The sequence below is a fragment of the Peromyscus eremicus genome, chromosome 5 (assembly GCF_949786415.1).
Source record: "Peromyscus eremicus chromosome 5, PerEre_H2_v1, whole genome shotgun sequence".
NCBI lineage: Eukaryota > Metazoa > Chordata > Mammalia > Rodentia > Cricetidae > Peromyscus > Peromyscus eremicus.
In genome coordinates, this window is record NC_081420.1 from 98,283,508 (window position 1) to 98,307,083 (window position 23,576).

The 23,576-nt window shown below is 41.4% G+C and overlaps 1 protein-coding gene across 1 annotated transcript in view; it reads right to left on the reverse strand.

The window, feature by feature from the left end:
- Window positions 1-23,323, reverse strand: part of Phlpp2 (PH domain and leucine rich repeat protein phosphatase 2) — a 75,925-nt gene extending 52,602 nt beyond the window's left edge. The window contains exons 1-3 of the mRNA XM_059264012.1: window positions 23,150-23,323; window positions 15,006-15,289; window positions 678-811 (exon numbers count right to left, since the gene is read on the reverse strand). Of these exons, the coding sequence (XP_059119995.1) occupies window positions 678-811; window positions 15,006-15,289; window positions 23,150-23,248 (517 nt within the window). The 5' untranslated portion in view covers window positions 23,249-23,323. The remainder of the gene's footprint in view (window positions 1-677; window positions 812-15,005; window positions 15,290-23,149) is intronic.
- Window positions 23,324-23,576: the final 253 nt, after the last annotated feature.

Below are 23,576 nucleotides of genomic sequence, written 5' to 3' on the forward strand. Positions count from 1 at the left end.
CACTCACACTCACACTCACTCTCACATCTCTCAAGAATATGTACCTGTATCTATTGCTTCCCTACTCTGTGAATACTTCTTTTTCAATTAACTGAGAAGAATTTACACCACTTTAGTTTGTAAAAAACGAAACTGCCTATCCAACACCTTTCCTAATCGCTAAGGGCACCACAGACATGTACACATACACATACAGAAATAAATCTTTAAAATGTAAATAAAGCAGAACCTGGCAATGGTATAAAAATAGTTGCAGTAAGCCTGAAAAAAAAAAAAGAATAAACATTTAAAGGGAAGATATGTTTACAAATAGTTTGCTTTTTTTTGTTGTTATTGTTGTTTTTGTTTTTCAAGATAGGATTTCTCTGTGTAACAGGCTTGGCTGTCCTGGAACTCACTCTGTAAACCAGGCTGGCCTCAAATTCACAGAGATCCACCTACCTCTGCCTCTCAAGTGCTGGTACTAAAGGCATGCACCACCGCCGCTCAATGAATTTTGCTAATTTTTAAAAATCTTCCCTTACTCTCTGATTTTTTGTTGTATTTGTTTCTAGCTACATTTAACTGACTTAAAAATAACTTTTGATATCAAATACTTCCAGCAAACAGAAGGTAAAGATACAAATAATCAATTTAAATTAGTTAACATACTCACAAAGCTACTGATAAATCCTTACCACCATAAAATCGAATCATGCAGCTGAGGTCAGGGTTCGTAGCCTCCTCTTGTATGCGGACAGGATCTTCAAATCCCAGCCTGGATAAGTAATCGTAAACAATCTGCAGAGGCCGTTCAGTGGGCTCCAGTCTCCTGCTTACACAATTCAAAACATAACACATGATAAGTACTACAAATGTATTTCTTTTCCTCAGTTCTTGATTTCTTCTTGATTTTTACTCCTAGCTCAAGCAAGACTGTGTGTGTGCAGGCACAAGAGTGTGCAAGTGCACACAGACACCAGTGGAGGATGTCAAGTATCTTCCTCTATTGATCTCCACCTATTCCTCGGAGACAGCCTCTCACTGACTTGTCTCTGGGCTGGGCTGGCTGGTCAGCAAGCGCTTTGGACCCACCTGCTTCCACCTTCTAATGCTGGGGCTCCAGGAAGTAGCTCCATACCCAGCTTTTCATGTGGGTGGGGGAATTCAAGCTCAGATCTTCAAGTTGTAGAGTAAGCACGCTTGCCTAGTGGGCCATCTACCTCACCCAAGATCTGCTTTAATATCATACAACTAATCTAAACAAGTAGTTTTCAGCATAATTAGTCTCAAGATTCCTTTTTACATTGTGAGAACCAAAAAAAAAAAAAAAAGCTTCTGTTTACAAACTGCATTTACTGTTATTACTGAATTAAGAATTAAAATTAAGAATTTCCAAAGATTTATCATAAAACAATTATTACAGCCATTATATAATAACATACATTACTTAAAATATGATTTCAAAAAATAAAGTTTAGCAGAGTGACAATCATTGCTTTTCGTTTTTGTGAACTTTTCTTTTGTTTTTTTGAGAAAGGGTCTCATGTAGGCCAGGCTGGCCTAGAATTCAGAATGTAGCTGAGGATGACTTTAAACTCCTGATCCTCCTGCCTTTGCCTCTCAAGTGCTGGGATTACAGACATATGCCAACATGCCCGGATGGTCATTTTTTAAAATTCCTTAACAGAGAGTTTCACAGAAACAACTGAACTTTCCCATCTCCTTCTATGGTCAGTCTGTTGAGACAGCACCACTGCCTCTTCACAAGGCACTGCAAAGGAAAAGACAATAAACACTGTGATACAGAGTGTTTCAACCTCACAAACCTCTTTAGAGAATCTCAGAAGCAAGTCTGCTGGTACATGCCTCAAAATCCCAGCACTGTGGTGAGGCAGGAGGATTAAGAGTTCAAGGTCAGCTGAGCTATAGACCCTGACTCAGGGTTCCTGGGGTCCTCTGAACTTCTACTCTAAACTTAAAGTGAGAACAACGACAACAAAATATGTAACATAAAGAGCTCTACTCGGCCATAACTGCTTTCAAAAAACGCAGATGGAGACTGCATTGCCTACTCTGCTCTAGGTACCATATGTCTCCACTGGCTTTACAGAAGGTATTTTCCAAATAGCTAGGAATGAATGGTGTAATAACCCCCCCCAAACCATTTTACTACAAATGTCCAAATTAAAAGCTAAGGCTCGTAGTGATTTTGCATTTTAAAGCAGATTTAAGATACTTTGGAAATACAGAAGAAAAAAAATGACCACTGTCTATGTGGACTGAAAGGGTTTCAGCAGTCTCAGTAGCAGACAGATCTGATCATTCTTTTTATCAAAAAAGCAAATAGTAATAGATACAGTAGCTAAAGACACAGGCTCGAAAAGTCAGAATTCCTGGGCTGGAGACTCAGTTCTGCTTATCACTGCTTATTTAATCTTCCTATATTAAATTCCTTACTGGTATAATGAGAATGAAAATCAAATTCATAAGATTGCTACTAAGACTACCTTTCTTACAACAAGGACTATATAACATGTAAAGTGCTTATTAACAAAATATCTTGCATGTAATGTGTCCCCTAACATACTGACAACTGTAGTTCAAAAATAATTTAGGACTGAGGTCAGTTAGATAGTTCAATAGGTAAAGACAAGGTCCCCACCACCAAGCCTGATCACCTGAGTGTGATCCCTGGGACCCACAGGGTGGAAGGAGAGAATCAACTCCCACAAGTTGTCCTCTGACCTTCACATGCCCATAATGGCAAACATGTGTCCACAATACACACACACACACACACACACACACACACACACACACACACACACACACGCTGGCACACAAATAAATGTAAAAAAAAAATTAAGATTGGCATTACATTTTAAATAGATTAAAAATAGAGCATCTCTTCTACTTGAAAAAAAAATCAACAAGCACTACATCAAAGTCTATATACCTTCAAAAGGTCGTAAAGAGCATTTAGGAATTACACTGATCAGAAAAAGGTAAGAAAGCCGGCATGGTGGTTTGAATGAAAACGGCCCCATAGGCTCACAGGGAGTGGCACTATCAGGAGGTGTGCTCTTGTTGGGAGTAGGTGTAGCCTTGTAGGAGGAAGTGTCACTGGAGGTGGGCTTTAAGGTTTAGGAAGTTCAAGCCAAGCCCATTGGCTCACTTATTCTTCCTGCTGCCTACGCATCCAGATGTAGAACTCTCAGCTACCTCTCCAGAACCATGCATGTCTGCCTGCATGCCACCAGCCTCCCCACCATGATGACAATAACCTCTCTACTGTAAGCCAGTCCCAATTAAATGCTTTCCTTTATAAGAGTTAATGTGGTCATGATGTCTCTTCACAGCAATAGAAACCCTAACTAAAAGGGCCAGGTATAGTGGTGTACACTTTTAGTCCCAGCTCTCAGGAGGCAGAGGCAGGCAGATCTCTAAGTTCAGGCTAGCCTGGTCTACATAACAAGTTCCAGGACAGCCAGGGCTACAAAGTGAAACTTTGACTCAAAAAGTAATAAAATAAAATAAAACTAAAAATAACAACAAATAAAGAAGAAATATAATATACTTCTCTGTAGAGACAAAAGACATGAAGGTCAGTCTTTTATATTTGAATAACTATAAAATGCTGAGGCAACAAGATTTAAGTAAAAACTGTAATGAAAACAGTAATTACTACAAAAGTTGCATGCAAACACCTGCATCAAAATAAGAACCAGAGAAGAATCTAAATTGCTGTAGAAAGCACACCAAAAATAAACCAACACCTGGCCTTGCCTTTCTCCTGCTCAGCTTAGTTTTTTGTTGTGTTTGCTGTTATAACCCATGCTAACCTAGAACTCCTGACAGTTGTACTGGGATTCTAAACATGTGCTACCATGGCCAGCTCAATATGATCCTCTGGTTTCCAGAAACTGTAAGATAAACTCAGAATAAACTACTACTACTACTACTACTACTACTACTACTACTACTACTACTACTACCACTACTAAGAAAAGGGGTCAGGGGAGATACAGCCTATAGCCCACAAAGACACAGAAGAATTGAGCTTTTACATTATTACTCATTTTGATAGTGTAGTTTTCTGAGATATGGCCTTGCCATGTAGTACTGGCTGGCCTGGTACTCACTCTGTAACCCAGATTCACCTCAAATTTACAGTGGTCCTGCTGTCTACACCTCCCAACTCCTGGGATTTTAAGTGTAGGCCACTATGCCTGACTGAACTGAACAGAAAAGAAGCTTTTTAGAGTAAAAGTATCAGTTAATCCTTAGCCAAAGAAAATCAAAACTCACCACGATTTGAGACAATAGAAGGTATTTCTCCAACCTAACACAGAATTTTTCTTTAAAAGAAGGATTTTAGCTGGGCATAGTGGCACATGCCTTTAATCCCAGCACTCCAGAGGTGGAGGCAGGAAGATCTCTGAGTTCCAGGGCTATACAGAAAAACTATGTCTCAAAAAGGGGGGGGGGGGGGCGTTGCATATGCATGTGCAGAAGCCAGACAAAGGTCAACATTGGGTGCTGTTTCCCTCCCTACACATTTCCCCCTTACTTTCAAAGTACCTTTTTTTTTTTGTTTCTTTCTTTCTTTTTTTTTTTTTTTGAGACTCCACCTCTCACTGAGCCCAGAGCTCACTGATTTGGTTAGACTGGCTAGACAACTAATTCCAGAGATCAGAAAGATAAAGACAAGTTTAAGAAGAATTTATAGGGTCAGCAGCATGGCTCAACAGCTAAAGGCACTTGCCAGGACCCAAAGATGGAGAGAATTAACTCCTGAAGTTGTCCTCTGATCTACACATGTGTACTATGGTGTAAGAAAGTGTGAGCATACACAGTACACATAATGAATAAATGTAATTTAAAGCGTTTAAGGAGAACTTATAAAATCTTGTCAAAAGGATCAGTCCCTCTAAATAAGACCAGGCACAGTGAGAACTCACATTGGTAGATCTGGTCCAAATATCATGAAGAATCTTAATACACCAAGATGCTCGATAATGAGACTATCATCACTTGTCACAGGCATAAGAGGCACCTGTAGAAATCAACGTGGGCCATATGACCAGTATCATTCTCTTACAACTTAAACTTGAAATATCTAAGCTAAGACATCTTCCAAATATAACGCAAATTCCCCCTTGACTCTACTCCCTCCAGAACTTAGAGTTCATTGTATTTCAATAGCAAAATTCCACAGGATGATCTCATATTCATAATTAATTCATTTCATTTTTTTGGAGGGGGTACCTATGTAGGTCAGAGGATAGTTTCAAGGGTCTGCTTCTCTCCTTCCACCACTGGATTCAGGAATCAAATGTAGGTTGTCAGGCTTGTGGAGTAAGTGCCTTTACCACTGAGCCATCTTGCTGACTCCCATAACTATACTTTAAAGCTAACTCTCACTTGCTCAATTTTCCTATTTTTCTCTAGAAAAGAGAGTGAAGTGGAAACATCCCAGTTCTGATGTATTTTGCATGATCAAATTACCAGCCCAAATAAAAGCTTTGCAGATTTGGAAAACCCTCTTTATATATGATTCCCACCTAACAAAAGCATTTTCCTAGGTTACATGAAAAAATTAAGAGACCCTCCACATGTGCTCTCATTAATCTAACAAATTAGTAAATAAATAGTATCATAGGACATGAAAGACTGAGTAAAGTGGAAGACTAATCCCATTTACTCATTAGGCTCATGTACTTTAAAGAGTAGAGAATATGGGGGAAAGAAAGGAGATAATATGCTTACAGCTCAGTTTTTTTGTTCCAAAGTTTCAAAAGTTTAACAGGCTGGTAACTAGCTATTTGTTAAATCTTTCACAAATCAAAGAGAAATGACATGCTGCAAAATAGAGGAGGTGAATTGTCACAGAAAGTTACAATCAGCATTTGAACCCCGTCTATTATTCCTCTGAAGCGACAGCCAGACAACTGACCCTGGAAATCTGAACATGCATGAGTTTTCAGTTCTCCCCACACCAGCCAGCAAGGCAACAGGGAAGCCATGATGGCAGACTGTTCCCTCAGCCAACAGTGTTTCTGTATCTAGTCATTCTAAACAGTGCTCCAGCTAAGACTTATGTAAGTGAAGGGTAATTTTCAGCATGTAGATTTCCTCAGAGTTCTAGTTAGGGGTTAAAAATGTGGCTCAGTGGTAGAGTACTTGCCTAGTAGGAGTAAGGCCCTGGGTTCAATCCCCAGCACCACTCCTTCCCCCACCCAAAATGAGCTCTACCCAGACAGGGTGTTACAAACTGTAATCCCATCTACAATCCCAGCACAATCCCTACAATCCAGTAGAGGCAAGAGGATCAGAGGTTCCAAGCAAGCCTGGACTACACAGTGAAAACCTGTTTCTAAAACAGCAAACAAGTACCAAGTTCTCGTTAATAGTGGAAAGCAAAAGCACACACTATGAACATCTCACTTAAGAAGTAACACATCACTGAAGACCTTGGCAAAGTACAGTGCTGTTCTGTACACTGAATCCAGATTACAATTCAGTCCCCAGTCACTTTTGATGATAAAATCGGCAAATGCCAATTGACACTAAAGAGAATAATTCCAATCGTAATAAAAAGGATAATTTCTACCTCATGCTATGCTTGAAGGTATCTCTGGTATCACACAAAGTATTACAAAGCTATGCCTATTTCAAAAAGAAGAAAAATGAGGTTCAAAGTGTCACAACAAGAACAGCCCTTTTGAACTGTGTCTATTTCATTACAAAACCAATCTTTTTTTTAAGGAAAACTATACGATTTCTGCTAATTATTTGCTGATAATTTGCTAAAATAATTTATGCAAAAGATAACTCAAATAACACTTCATATGTCAATTCACTCCATGGTCCCTAAAAGGTTATTTTTAAATGCCTGTGTTTTATTACATCTACTATACCACCCCTTAAAAGATATATTATTTTTTAATGCACCACAGTTGTGTAACAAAGACCTTGTTCCTGGTTCCTAGGAAGCAGATTCCAAGGAGGGTCTTAGTTATTGATAGACCACTTAGGTAACCCCTGAATTTATGCTAAGAAAGAAAGTGACCCTGTCACCAGAACAACCAGTCATGTAATTAAAGAGTTGGTATTCTAGGCCAACCTGATCCGGATTGGTAAACCAAAGGGGCTGTAGACACTGATTCAGTCAACTCTTTTGTACAAAGCCCCAGCAGGTTTCTGTAGAAGCTTGGTAAAGCTTCCTAGGTAGTAAAACACTTCAATGTGGTTGGAGGGAAACAGGCTTGATAGTCCACAGACCCAAGGCACAGAAGCCTAGAATGGGGATCCTCCCAGACCTTGCCCTGATTCTCTTCAGCTGCAGTTCTGATTTGCACCCTTTAGATCCAAACTACAATCCTGCCTACTGTGCTTTCCCCACTTCCACTGAGTCTTCCAGAAAACTACTGAACTTGAGCAGCTCATGGGAACTTCCAATTTATATGAAGTTATTCGGAAGTGCAGGTGGACTGGGGACCCCAGAAGAGCTGCTCCATTCTGAAATAAGATCATTCTTTTTGTGTGCATTTGTGTGTCTGTGTGTGTGTGTTTCATTTATTCTTTTACAATTTCATACATGTATAGAATGTATCTTGATCCTATACATGTCCCCAAATAAGGGCATTCTTGCTTGACCAACCGCACCTTTTTTTTTTTTTTTTTTTAGTTTTTATTACATTTTTTTAGTTTGTGCCTGTGCATGGGGTGGGGATGCAGGTACACACACGGTACACATGTGGAGGTCAGAGGACAACTTGCAGGAGTCAGTTCTCTCCTTCTACTACATGGGTCCTGGGAATCAGCTGGCAGCATCCACTGAACCATCTCCCCAGTTCTCCTCCTCCTTCTTTTTCTTAAATATAATTTTTATTCCTTCCACAGAAAAAAATCAGAGATACTCTGAGCCAAAATACAAGCTGACTTTTTACTGTGAAAAGGCTTTTTTAAAATGTAAAATTGGACAAAATGTTTTAATGTCAGTAAATTTTAATTTAAGAGATTCACATATTTTGACTCCTTCACTGCCTACCAAACATGAACCAAGTCTTTAATTTCTCAAGTCAGCATTAACCCTGGTGAGTCCAGTGTCAGAAGAACACTGCAGTTAACCAGATAGTGTCAGAACAATATTAAGAGAGAAAAATCACTGCCAATTAATTAAACTATCAAACTATCACTAGCCATCAACTGTAAGATGCATGCTGATTTTCTTTTCTTTTTTTTCTTTTTTTTTAATTTATTTTTTTGAGATAGGGTTTCTCTGTGTAACAGTCCTAGCTGTCCTGGAACTCACTTTGTAGACCAGGCTGGCCTCAAACTCAGAGATCCGCCTGCCTCTGCCTCCCAGTGCTGGAATTAAAGGCATGTACCACCACCCGGCAGTGCATGCTGATTTTCTAAGTATTAAAATGCAAAAGAAAGTATGAAAATAAAAATTATCAATATTGGTTGTAATATATAACACAGTGCTTATTCATGTCTGCATGTATGTGGTAGGACAACACTGGGTACTGTTTTTCCACTAACTTTTTATTGAGACAGTCTCTCACAAGCCAAGACTCACCAAGTAGACTTGAATGGCGGGCCAGTCAGCTCCAGAGATCTACCCATCTCCACATCTCTAGCACTCAGAATACAAGCTGGCACCACCATGCCCAGTTCTGTTACACAGGTTGGGGAATCTAACTCAGGCCTCATGCTTGTACTTCTCTACTTGGTTACTATTTCCAGGCCAGGAATGACTGAGCTAGCTCTGCAGCCTAACACATTTTCTCTATAAAGTCTTAAAATAGTACTAAAAGCCAGGCGTGGTGGCACACACCTGTAATCAGCACATGGGAGTAAACAGCAGGAGGTAATTGACGGTAGGTGACACTCCTGATCAAGGTCATTCATGGCTACATAACAAATTCAAGGCCAGCCTGGGCTACCTGAGGCACCCTTTCAGAAACAGAGGGCTGCCATGAGAAATACAAAGACAAATCTTTTCCTCTATCTTAGTAACAGTCTTGACACAGAATCACACTCTACTTCAAAATACAGTAAAGAGGGAGGAGAATTTAGCTCAGTAGAAGAAAGTGTGTATCTACAAAGCCCTAAGTTTGATCCTCATCACTGCCCTGGGGGAGGGGGGGGAATATGCATGTGTATAAATATAGATATGTGTGTGCCTCTACCCATATATATAAAATGAAGTTTTGACGATTTGACAGAAAGATTGAAACTCAAGAACCCAAATCCCTCAGCGTTATCTTCTGCTATAAACATCCTATTAGCTCTCAGAGCTTACCTTAAAAAGATGGCTATCAAACACTTAACATCTTAGTCATTTTGATCACAAAGAATCAAAGCAGATATAAGACAGAGAGTCAAAGGGTAATCTGTTTTTATTATGCATGATCTTATTACAACTTTTCAGACTGAAGGGAAAAGGGAATGATTACACTAAGCTTCTCTGATGAGTCATTTGCTGCTTAAACAGCTCAACAGAAGAAGGCCAGGCCAAAAAGCACAAGGTAAAAACTAGACGGAGTGGGAAATACTTTTGTCCCAAATGCAGCTTTGCCATCAGTCAACTACAGGAACATACAGCCAACCCTGGGCCTCTTCCACATTTACAAAACAAAAGGAAATAAATGCTCTCGGTGACTCCCATTGGGAAGTTCCTGGCTTTAGGGACAGGATAATTTGCTGTGCCACACATTTGACATATTAAGCTTTTCTATCACTTCCCCCCTAAATGCTGGTATAACTTCCTAGCAGTTCAGACAACCAAAAACCCTGCCCCAACACACGATGGATATGAGGGTGCTACTGGGTTGGGCACTTATTTCTTTCATTAGTAGATGACCCTTAAAGGTTCCTTCAAATGCTCCAATTCCATAAGTTTGTAACCCTTCTAGTATACTGAATCACAAGCTGTCTTAGTCCCTGTTCTCTTGCTGTGAAGAGACACCATGACCAACTCTTACAAAAGAAAGCATTAATTGGGAGCTTGCTTACAGTTTCAGAAGTTTAGTCCATGGTATGTATGTCTCCTATGTGAGTATCAGGGATCTAACCTGTCAGGCTTGGCAGCAAGTAAGTACCTTTACATGCTGCATCATCTCCCTGGCCCCTGGTACTCAATTTTTAAGCAACATATAACATACCTGTAAGACAGAATAGCCTGAAACTATTAAAACTGTGTCTAAAGTCAAATTTTTAATAATAAAATTAAGATGATCTTATACTAAGAGAATTATAAAGATATAAAATTGAATATATGATATGAGCTCAAATATGTAATTATTAAAAAAGTGTGTGTGTAATTGTAAATTATCTGGTGAAATAAAAGTTACCAATATAGGTTGTAAGGATGGGGTCTGGTTAGAATGCCAGGGTTCAAACTCCAGCTCAACCACTTTCTTGCTGATTACTCTTTTTGTTTTTAGTAATTTTATTTTGTTCATTTTACATACCAACCACAGTTTCCCCACCCTCTTCTCCTTTGGTTCCCTCCCCCTTGCTGATTACTTTTAAGAGTAATCCCTCAAATATCATTTACTATGCCCATACAATAGAAACCATTTCCTTCACAAGAGTGGATTTAATGAGGTAATCTATATAAAGCATACACAGTGAATATTATTATTTCTCTTTATGCTTTTTCATTTTCCAAAGTTTCTTCAATAAGCACAGACACTTCAGTAATCAGCAAGAAAGGTTCTCAAAAACAATAGTGTCTCAGCAATTACCAACTACTTTACAAAGGGCTCTTCTAAGGAAAGAGCCTACTCCTCTGATTAGATAACAGAAGGCCAACTTAAGCAATGAACAACTAAGTATGAGGTCTAAAGATCTGGAAGCAGACATGATTAGTCAGTAAAACTGGATAAGGGGAGCTGCTCTGCCACCTCCTCTCCTCCAAGACCGTTTACTGGGCAGAAAGTCCATCAGGCACCTTGAACGTCAACCAGTCATTTTAACTGCCTCGCAGTCTCTGCCTGACCTTGGGCTGGTCACTGGACCTTCTCAAAGCATCAATCTACCTCACATTAAAGAAATGAGACTACATGAAAATTCTTGTCAAGATGGAATGAGAAAATGGATAATACCAACAGCACCGAGCAAGCACTAGGAGTTAGGTGAGAGCAGGAAGCCGCCTCCCTCTTCTTACTCCAGTAAGGAAAGCACACCCAAGCTGTCCATCCGAGGTTCAACAGTGTTTTCAGTATGTTCTAATAGAGCATATCTTCAAAGAGATACTTCACTATTAACTATCAAAGCTACAGGCTAACAAGAGATAAACATTCCACCTTAATTACAGTTTACATTCTCATATGTAAATAAACTATATCGCATTCCAATTCTTAACTAATTACACAACTAGTGGGAAGAAAGTAATGGAGGGGTGTTTCTTCACATTCCTGACATCTTCTAATGCAAACATTTGTAAATGAGTAAGTCATCTGCCTAAATAAGTGAGCATCATCCACCACTACCTGCTAGAATCTAGGTCAAGGCTTTCCACCTGATAAAATTAGATCAGAACCAGTGTTAAGATTTAGAAGAGCCTAAGGATCACCCAGTCTGATCCTTTTGCTACACAAAAGGATTTAAGAAATGTAGTTAACTTGGGAACAAGGAAAACATTCAAACGTTAATCTTCTTTTTCAGGATTCCGTCCAGATCCTAAAAAGAATACACAGTAAACCTCAGTTCACACTTTGAAAGAGGCATCAGCTTTTGGCTCAGCTAAAGGTGTTACTACTATTACCACACCTCTAAGGTGTGAGTAGCTTCACTTCTCAATTGCACTTCAATAATGCTTAATCCACAGGTTGGAATTCTGTTTAGAGGAGTCTGCACTGCTGGGAAGGACGGAAAACTATAGTGAAACATTTAAAGGACGAACGCTTTTTTTTAAATTGAATTACAGAGTGCAGAGGCACAGTATAAAACTACTACTAGATTATTTTTCTTCATATTTATTTAAATTATATAAATAATTATGACACAAATTACTTTTAAGCTTGTGCAAATATGCTCAACTTCACTCATTAAGAGAAATAAATACTAGAACAACAGAATAGCAAAATTCCTATCTGAGCCTGTTACGGTAGTGCCCACCTCTGTCCCCAGCATTTGGTAGGAGGAGGCAGAAGGATCAGTGTTGTTTTTCACTCTTTCGTGAGGCCTACCACCCAGCTCCCAAATAAATCACACAGCGAGGCTTATTCTGAATTATGAATGTCCGGCCTTAGCGTGGCTTGTTTCTTGCCAGCTTTTCTTAACTTTAAATTATCCTGTCTACTTTTTGCCTCTGGGCTTTTCTCGTTCTCTTACTTCTGTAAATCTTACTCTTACTCCACGGCTTGCTGTATAGCTGCGTGGCTGGGCCCTGGAGCCTTCCTCCTTCTCTGGCTACTTCTTTTCTCTCCTCCATCTCTTTTTCTTCCAGATTCCTCCTACCATCTATTCTCTCTGCCTGCCAGCCCCGCCTATCCTTTTTCCTGCCTTGCTATTGGCTGTTCAGTTCTTTATTAGCCCATCAGGTATTTTAGACAGGCACAATAACACAGTTTCACGGAGTTAAACAAATACAACATAAACAAAAGTAATACACCTTAAAAAAATTTTACAACAGATCAGGAATTCAAGGCCAGTCTCAGGTATGTGAGCCCTTGTCTCAAAAACAAACAAAAAACTTCCTATTCAGCTTTGAGTAGGCATGGAAAATGATTGTCTTTGGAAAGCTGACTTCATGATTCTCTAATTTTAAAACTGTCAGCAAAGGCTAGAAGCGAAGCATAGCTCAGTGTACAGTGCTTGTCTAATATGGTTGAGGCCTTGGGTTTAAACCCAGAACCTTAAGTAAATAATGAACAAACAAATAAAAACTGATAACTATTATCCTTTATAAGCAGGTTCAGCTCATGCAAGAGTATGTGTCTATACTTATGTATAAAACTTAATGCTACTGGGTGGTGGTGGTGCATGCCTTTAGTTCCAGCTCTAGGGAGGCAGAAGCAGGTGGATCTCTGTGAGTTCTACAGTCTGGTCTACAGAGTGAGTTCCAGGACAACCAGGGTGGTTACACAGAGAAACCCTGTCTCAAGAAACTTAAAAAAAAAAAACACTTAATGCCAATATGTTTCGGAGAAAGGAAGGAAGAAATGGGTATACTTTTATATTTTATTTCAAGGATCTTTTTTAATTTAAAAAAAAAGTAAGAATTTATTTTATATGTATGCATGTTTTATCTACATGTATGTCTTGTGCACCATGTGCCTGCCTAATGCTCAAGAAAGCCAGAAGAGGGTGTTGGATTCCCTGAAACTGGAGTTACAAATAGTTGAGAACCACCATGTAGGTCCTAGGAAAAGAACCTAGATCCTCTAGCAGAGCAGCCAAGTGCTCTTAACTGCTAAAAAATCTCTCCAGCCCAATGTTTCTATATTTTAGATGGAAATATAACCTCTATGAAGAGGTTGAAAATATTTATCAAAATTATAAATGGTCATATCCTTTGACCAAGGATACTGCACTTCTAGGGGCTTACCTCCAGAGACTCTCCTCTGTGAGATAGCAGGTACAGAGGAATTCAGCTGTGGCACTGTCACTGTGCTAAAAATTGGTAGCAGGCTAATATCCATAATGAGAGATTAGAGAGATTAGCTAAAACTATGGTGACCCATAAAGTAGAATAGTCATTAAATAAGTTACATTTATATAAATAAGAATACAGAAATATCTCTTAGCTATTAAGTCAACAATGTGTTGTATACTGCATCATTGCTTTTAAAATGTGGATGTAGAGGCATAAGCACGTGTGCTTAGATGTATGAGAAACTGATAATGACAATGAAAAGGCCTAGATGGCTGGGAATGGTGGACAGAAGACTTCTCACTCTGTACCCTTTGGTACACTTCAATTTTATTCTAATACACTTCCCCAAAAGGTAATTTTTTTTTAAATGTTTAAATATGTATATAGGACCTACAGTATATTCCAAATAGAAGAACTATCAAGTTTTCCTTCATTATAGTGTTAAACTCAAGAATCATAAAATAAGAGACTGGGAAGATGCTCAGTCAGTAAAGTATCTGCCATGTAAGCATGAGGATCTGAGCTTGGAGCCCCGACTACCGCACACAGGTCAGGAGTGATGACTGGTGCATGCCTGCAACACTAGCACTAGGGGCACAGACTGGCGGATACCCAGGGCTCACTGACCAGTCAGCCTAGCAGTTGGTGAGCTCCAGGCTGAGCAGCTATGTCAAGAAACAGGGACTGGCCGGGCGGTGGTGGCGCATGCCTTTAATCCCAGCACTCGGGAGGCAGAGCCAGGCGGATCTCTGTGAGTTTGAGGCCAGCCTGGGCTACCAAGTGAGTTCCAGGAAAGGCGCAAAGCTACACAGAGAAACCCTGTCTCGAAAAACCAAAAAAAAAAAAAAAAAAGAAAGAAACAGGGACTGGAGAGATGGCTTAGCGGTTAAGCACACTTGCTGCTCTTCCAGAGGACCTGAGTTAGGTTCCCAGCACCCAGTCAGGCAGCTCATGTGCACATACACACATGCAAACACACACACCTAAACATATTTAAAAATAAAAATAAATCCTTAGAAACAGAGGAAGACACCTGACATAAACCTCTGGCCTTCTGCATGCATATGCATAAGCATGTGGATAAACTACATACAAAATGGTAATTTTTAAAATCATAAAGTATTCCAAGGACAAATCTTTCTCATGCCCAAAGACTCCAAAACCACCATCAGTTACAGGGTGTGATTATAATCCTTATGCCCATTTCCAATCAGAAATGCGTGTTCCTAATATTACAGAAGAATCAGGGTTAAGACTCAGAGCTCAGCTCAGTGTAATAGTACATGCCTATAATCCTAGCATGTAAGAGGCTGAAGCAGAAGAACTGTGAGTTTAAGACCACCATGAGGCATGGGGGACACTCCTGACTCAAAACAAAACAACAGCAACAAAAAACCCAAGACCTCACCTGACCAGGTCTCCATGAAGCTGCAGATAGAGACTTTCTCTTCCCTCTCCAGCACATATTTCTGATGCTGATGTCTCTACTGTGCAAAGGACAAGATGTAAGTCAGAAGAGGAGGATGTGGAGGAGGAGGAAGAGGTGGTGGTTGTAGTGGCAGTGGTCGTGTCTGCTCCATACAGGTAAACACAGCCTCTCTTCACATCTTCTCTCAGCCAGTCTCTTTCTCGAGAACCAAATCTACTTCTTCTATTCAAACAATTTCTGCTCCCATTGTGTTTCATATTCCTCTGAAAAAAAAAAAAATACCAAGAGAAAGAAATCATAAACAAGCCGGGCGGTGGTGGCACACACCTTTAATCCCAGCACTCGGGAGGCAGAGCCAGGTGGATCTCAGTGAGTTCGAGGCCAGCCTGGGCTACCAAGTGAGTTCCAGGAAAGGCGCAAAGCTACACAGAGAAACCCTGTCTCGAAAAACCAAAAAAAAAAAAAAAAAAAAAAAAAAGAAATCATAAACAAGAACATTTGTCCGAATTACAGCTGTTCAGTCCTTATACTAAGTCATAACTGCCCAAGCATGCATTCTATGGCAGTAAATCTTGGCTGTCAACTTGACTACATCTAGAATTAACTAAAACCAAGATGCAGGGCACTCCAGTGAGGGATCTTCTTAAACAGATTACTGAAGCAGGAAGACCCACCCTAAATCTGGGCCACACCTCGTGGCAGCCCTCATAAAAGGACGTGGAGGAGGAAGCTTTGCTTTTACCTGCTTGTCTTCACTTTGCTGGCAAGTTCCGTCTACCCCGTTACTATGGCTGGTATCAAAGACTTCTTCAGGATTCCAGCACAGACTGAAAACCAGCAGCTCTTCGGCAATCTTGCCAGTCTCCAGCACCAGACTGGGACTGCTGAGACAACTAGCCTTGTGGTCTCAACAACTACCAGCTTCTCAGCCTTGCATCGAGAGACAGCTATTGTTGAACTATCTGCACTACATAATATCAATATATAATAATCAGTCTAATAAATACCCTTTAACATCGGTTTTATCGACTCTGTCCCTTTAGAGAACCCAAATACATCCTCCTTTAGGCCTCCATCTATCATCTCATTTGACCCATTCTTTTTGTTTACAGGGAAATGCTAACAGAATATGGATATACTACCTGCTCTGGGCAAATTTTTAACATTTTGACTTATTTAGTTCAAATCTGTTCTGGGCTGAATCTGAACTAACCCAAGACTCACTTTCAAAGGCTTGTTCCTGGCTAGCCATAGGGGCACACCACTATTCCTAGCATTCAAAGGGAGATGCAGGCAGATCTTTGTAAGTTCAAGGCCAGCCTAGTCTGCAAATTTCCAGGCAAACCAGCACTACAAGGTGAGCCTCTGTCTCAACTGTCTCAAACACACACACACATACACACACACACACACACACACACACACACACACACACACGAGCGTGTGCACATGCGTGCGCACGTGCGTGTACTCAGAGTGCTTGCTCCCCAGCTGATATGCTATTCAGGGAAGCTGGGAACTTTTAGGGAGTAGGGACTAACCTGGCAGAGGTAGCTCTCTGGAGTGGGTCTTTTAAGGTTATAGGCCAGCCCTTCCTTCTAAGGTGCTTTCTATTTCCTGATTCAACATGATGTGCACTCCAGTACGCATAGACTCTGCCTCCCCATCTTGATGGCTTGAGACCCTCTAAAACCATGAGCCAAAATAAACTTGGCTTCCACCTAAGCTGTTTCGTTAGGCTACTCTGTCTCAGCAATGTGAACCTAACTCACACATCATTACTCTAAAGACTAGAACAGTAATAGTCGATTGTGTATGCACAGATGCCAACAAATGGACATGTTACTCACAGTGTTGTCATTGAAGAAAAGAGAACAAGAAAAGCTGACTATAAGGAATAAATTCTGGGAATGGACATGCATTTATGCTCTTCTAGTCCTAATTCTGTCATAGGTTTTTTTTTTTTTTTTTTTGGTCTTGGTGGTGGATAACTGCATAAAACATATTCAATACTGAAAGTATAAAATTTTAATGTGTAGTTTCAAGTTTCTGTTTTGAATGCCAATTCTCACTGTACAGTCTTTGGGACTGGTTAATTTTGGTATGTGATGTTTTTATTTTATTTTATAGTTATAAAATAGCAATAATAATTACTAGTTCATTTCAGATTGAATCTGATACACATAAATGAAGCCTTGCACACAAAGAAGTGAGTTGATAACAACCTCCCCACTCTGATCTGGCAGTACACTTTCTAGACCTCACAGTCCAAATAAACACACAGAGCACTAAGCACAGTCTTATAACACAAATATCTTTCCCATTCCCGGCATGCTTCAAAACAATTACTGCTGGCATTTTATAACCACAGTATGTGAAATTCACATACATACTGTGAAGTCAAGCTATCTTACAGCAAAACAACTGTTAAGAGCGAATATAAAAATTTCCAGCCAGGCAAAGTGGGGCATGCCGATAATCCAGCAGTCAGGCCGAAGAGCAAGGAGGGTTTCTAGAGTATAAGGACAACTTAGCCTATGTAAGTGAGTTCCAAGGCAGTCTGGACTACAGATTGAGACTGTTTCAAAACACAAACAAAAATGGAACAACAACAAATCGTTTCTAAAAGTCACCATTTGCCTGTTGTTTTCACAATGGACCATTTCTAGTCAACAAAAAAATACATTTCCACTGACTTCCCACTGCCCTTCGCTTGTCTCAGTCCTTTCGAACCATCTGTGTCCCCAGCACATTAACCACTCCCACTCGGTGGCATGTGTAAAACATCTTCCCCACCTCTTCCGCATGCTCTTACTCTCCAAACCCTACTCAGATGCCGGGTTCTCTTTGGAGCCTTCCATCACTCTCACCCCATCTTACAACAGGATCCTCAACAGAACATCTTCACCCTGGATACACTTCTACTATTCACATATGACCATGAACTGAAAAACACTTTCACTAGTATTCCTCATTAGAAAACATATAAGTATTAGTTTGACTGAGATATAAAATACATATAAGGAAAATATTAGTTTGACTGAGAGTAAATACTTAAGAGTAACTGTAAACTGGGCTGGAGAGGTGGCTCAGAGGTTAAGAACACTGACTGTTCTTCCAAAGGTCCTGAGTTCAATTCCCAGCAACCACATGGTGGCCCACAACCATCTGTAATGAGATCTGGTGCCCTCTTCTGGCATGTAGGCATAACACTGTATACATAATAAATAAATAAATCTTTAAAAAAAAAAAAAAAAAGAGTAACTGTAAACTAAGCCAGGCATGGAGTCACATGCCTATAATCTCAGATGCTGGAGACTGGAGAGTCAGAGGCAAGAGGATCAAGTAAGTTCAAGACCAATGTGGGTTTTGTCAGTAAACAGTAAAAACAAGGGTAAGTAAACAGGTATTCCTACATGTGATGGATTTACAATAAGGGAATGAATGCCTTACTGTTTAAATCTAGGATAACAAAGGTAAACAGGCTTTTGAAAACCAGTCCTAGGGATTGAACACAAGCTTTGACATACCAGATAAGCTCTCTACAACTGAGTTACACTTTCCGCCCTAAACTGATCTTTCTGCAGCTCCTCAAGATCTTAGAACTATTCAAAATCATACAGAATAAAGCATCTTCCAGGGGATTTTAGCACTCACTTGTAAATGTGCACATGTATTCCTTGAAGACTAGACATTTCTTAAAGAACTTTATGTTATCAAAACACATGTGTTTGTTGTTCCTTTCAAGATCTCTCTCCTATCTATTATAATCTACACTCCATAGTGAAGTAAAACTGCTGAGGAGTTAGAGAACCCTAGTAGATATGGTTCATCTACACCTCACCAATAGCCATTTAAAAGGCCTTGAAGACAAGCAAAGCAAAGGCATACAGGAACAATAACAAAGACAGACTTGGGCTATTATCAGCCACTGCTGAATTACCTAGTGCTTCCTTCTCAGGAATGTCTTGCTCTACTGCCTAACATATGAGGAACAGCTGGAAAGGACCTCTTAATGTTGCAGGTGACACTGTCCTCTGAGCAGCCTTCAACTTCTCAGAATCAACTGGCTTGAAATTGCTCGTTCGAGGACACTTTACTTTCTCCTTTACTTTTATAAAACCTGTTATCACAAATCTATCCAAAAGAGAACACAATTATAATCATGCATCATATCAAACATGTGTACAAAGACTTACAATTTAAAGTCAGGGTTGGAGAGATAGCTCAGCTGTTAAAAATCCCTGTTGCTCTTGTGGAGGATCCAGGTTATTCCCTGAACGTACATGGTGGTTTAAAATCATTCATAAACCAGGGGACCTAAAGCCCTCTTCTGACTTCCACAGACACCAGCATGCATCACATAAAATCAAATAAATCTAAAAAAATTTTTTTAAGTATTAAAGTCTGTCTACAATGCTAAACATTTTAATGTAGGCTATGAATTGAGTAGCCAGTACTTGAGCTTAACACTTCTAATTCTAAAAATAAAGATAATATATGAGAGCTATGATCAGTTCAAAGATAGTAAACCATACACAGAAGTCTCATATGGTCAAAACAGGCCTGGCCAATCTTCATCCTTAGTCAGTTCCATCAGGATATAGACTACCTTAAGGTAGGAGATGTTTCTGCACTCAAGCTTTAAAATACGGCTTTAAACAATATCACATGGTGGAGTATTCCTAAGGACCGGGAATAGTGTGACAATGGGAGGCGAGAGGACGCTCAGCTCACTAAAATGTTGTGCTGCTGTGGGATGTCTTTCTGTATGCTGTGAATATGTGTGGCTCCCATTGGACAATAAATAAACGTTGTTTTGACCTATGGCAAGAAAGCTTACAGCCAGGCGGGAAATCCAAGCAGAGACACAGAGAGGAGGACAAAGTTGAGAGAGATGCTGTGAGCCACCGCCAGGAGAAGCAAGATATGAGAGAACAGGTAACGCCACGAAGCCACGTGGCAATGCTTAGATTAACCGAAATGGCTTAAGACATAAGAGCTAGCTAGCAAGAAGCCTGAGCCATAGGCCATACAGTTTGTAATTAATATAAGCCTCTAAATGATTATTTTATAAGCGGCTGTGAGAGCTCAGGTGGGAGAGATTCATCCAGACCACCTGGCTAGGTGGGACAGAGAAACTTCCAGCTACATTTTGGCATTAGTTGTTTAGAACTATATATAGCATTCAGGAACAAAGGCAGGAGGATTGCTGAAAGTTCTAGATCAACCTGGAATACATAGCAAGTTCCAGACAGTCAGGGCTACACAGTAGGACCTTGTCTCAAGAAAATAATACCTAACTTCTTTGTTTAGACAAAAAATTAGGGCTGAGCAGATAGCTCAATTGGTAATATGCTTGGCATGCAAGCAGGGGGGTCTGAGTTCAATTCCCTGCACACAAGTGGCAGCAAACACAGGAAATCCCATCGTTGGAAGGTGGAGACCCAGAGGTTTACTGGTTAGCCAGGCTACTAGAATTGGTTCAGTAAGAAACTCTGTCTCAAAACCTAAGGTAAAGACCAACAGAGAAAGACACCTGACATACACCTCTGGTGTCTGTACACATGCACACAAGCATGCATACATACACAATTTAAAAAATATATTTTTCATAAAAATATAAAACTATTCTTAAAGAAAAAACAAATCATAATATTCACAAACTAGATTAGCTGTAACTTCCTATCATCTCTTGCTTAGCAAAACCAAAATCTTAAAATCATAGGAAACATCTGAAAACCTTTTGAGCCTGGTCCAGTAATTTGATAAATTTTAGAACTTTGAAATACACTTTTGCTATGTTGCTCAGTCTGGCCTTGAACCCCTAAGCTTAAAGGACTTCTCATGTTAGCCTTCTGAATAGATTAGACTACAGGTACAAGCCCAGAGCCCTAGTTTAGGAGTATATTTTGAATAAAATGTTCCAATGCCATGTACAGGTAGATGGTCCTTAATGTAGTCTGGCTAAGTTATGTTGGCTTAGTTATGTCGTGCTTTTTAAGAAGACTTGAGAATAATGTTTATGATTTGGTACTGGATGTAAGTATAAAAGGGATAGAAAGTCTTTCTTCCTGTTTGATCAGTGCTAGTGTTTTGAAGCTGGGGCTAAGGAATAAATCCAGAGCCTTGTACAGTCAAAGCACACCCTTTACCACCAAGCCTCCTCCTAAACCCAGAGCTATACCCCTAGGCTAGAGAAGTCTTTAGAAACATCTTCAGAGAAAAACATGTGGGCAATTATGACATTCTTCAAGGTTCAGAAAGTTTTCTGCTTACCTAGGTATTCTTTAGAGGCTGCACTTGGAAAAATGGAACCACCCAGCAACTTAAGAGAACTTCTGTATGTGGAACACACAAGACCTATTTTCCATCGTCTTATTTACAAGGATTAGAGTGTTACCACTTGCAGGAAAGCAGGGGCTAGACAGGCCTCCAGAAAGGCTCTCATCTGGAGAGTTCAAGAGTGATCAAGCATCAAGACTAACCAATCACTGGAATCTTTTTAATGACCCCAAAATGGGAACTTTGGGAACCAGGGAAAGATAGTCTTCAATAAAGATTTTCATTTATCTTTCACACAACTCACCACTTCAACACGACCAAAAAAGGTTACAAGGTTAAAAAATAAATGAATAAAGCTCATCTTTTACATACCAAAAGACACTACATGCCTCTCAAAACTATTTTCCTGCTAAGTCAGACCTGCAGAACTTTTGTTTTTATTGAACTCACTCACAATTTATAGTTTGCTATTTGCTATCATTTTGAATATCCAGAAGACTTTCAGTAATTACACTCCTTTAGGCTTGAGTAAATTCCAGCGTGGGTAACAGTTATAAAGTAGCCTAAGGTAAGCTACTAGAAGTTCTTTAAGTCTGTACATTATGACTGGGAGGTGAAAAAAAATACGATTTACATTTTACTGAGTATTGGTTTCATTAATTCATTAAGTGTGTCAAATCTACTTTTCTGACAGTCCCATGTTTGTGCTACTTTACCAATAATCTTAATAAGAGGAAATATTACTCAACAACAATCTCAATTAATTTCTTAATGTTTGCTTTTAACAATATGTATTTTCGATGTTTGGCAAACTGTTTTTGAAACACATTAAATCTCAATTTTCTTCCCCCTCTTCTTTGGCAAGTTTTAAATCCTGCTGATTCCTCTTCTAGAACACTAGAGGAATTCCATTCCACTTGATTTATATTCTGAACCTACAGAAAACCGTCTCTGCACTATTTCAGAGGTTAGTGGAGAACTCCACCCAGTTAGCCACCCTTTAACCATCTCTGCTGACCTCACCTCACCTTCTGCATTCTTCCTGCATAGAAACTTCTCGTCATCACTCACCTTCAAGGCCCCACTCCCCCTGTGCCTGCATCTGTTTTCCTACCCTCCTACTCTCCTGATTCTACCAAAAAGCCCCGCTTAGCTGCCTGTTGCATAACGGCACCCCCACTGCCTTCTCCCCAGATTGTCAGCCAAGCAGGAGTGCCCCTCCGGGCTCTGCTCCTCCTCCCTCCCACCCCCGCCAACACGCCCAGCGAGTCCCCAGGCAGCAGATCCTCGGGGACTGTCCCCAAGCGAGGAGCGCGGGGTGTCGCGCCTTGGAGCAGGGCGCCGGTTCGGAACTCGGGTAGCCAGTCCCGAGGGCAGTGTGGCCGCTCCAGCCGGCGCAGCTCGCACACAGCGCGGCGCCCGGCCAATCGCCGCCGCCATCCTCTGGCTGGGGTGATGTCTTCAGGTGTCCGCCTAGCCCTGCGTACTCGCCGCTTGGCTCCTGCCAGGAGCGGCCCGCCCTCCGAGCCCCCCGGAACCGGCCCCCGGGCCCTGGGCTAGGCCCGACGAGGCGACGGCGGCCCCAGGGATGCGGGGGCGGAGGGGCGGCGGCGGACCGAAGTCGTGGGCCTGCCGGGCGGCGGCTAGGGATGGCCAGCGCCGGGGACCCAGGCGGCCGAGGCCCGGGCGGGGGCGCGGCACAGAGGCCACAGCAGGCCCGCGGCGCCCCGGCCCGGTGCAGGAGGGACGCAGGGCGGGGGGCGCCCGCCGCCTCGGGCAGCAGCTCGGCGAAAGGGGACGCAGCCCTCCCGCTCCCTCCTCGCCCCCTGCTGCCTCACCTTCAGGACCCGGATCCCTCCAGGCCGGCGAGTTGCCGCCGCTTCAGGTGGCTCCGGGGGCTCCAGCGGGCCCGCGGGCCCGGGCTCCACCTCCCCCATTGGCGGCCAAGGATTCACAGAGACGCCCGGCCGGCGCTACAGCGCGCGAGCCACGGAGGCGCGCGCGAGCAGCGGGAGGCCTCACCCCTCCGCCTAGGCCCCGCCCCTAACCCCGAAGCCCCGCCCCCGCCGCCCCGCCCCTGGCCCTGCTGGACTTGCGTAGCTGCCTGCCTGGTGAGGCCGGAGCAGCATTGTGGGAGCCTGGCGCCACTGCGGGGTGAGCCTCCACCGTCCTCCACCCTGGGCTTAGAGCACTGGGAGGGCAATTTGCTGCTTTCTCGAGTGCTCCAAGAAGAGGCCAGAGGAAGAGGCAGGTGAGGCCTGCACC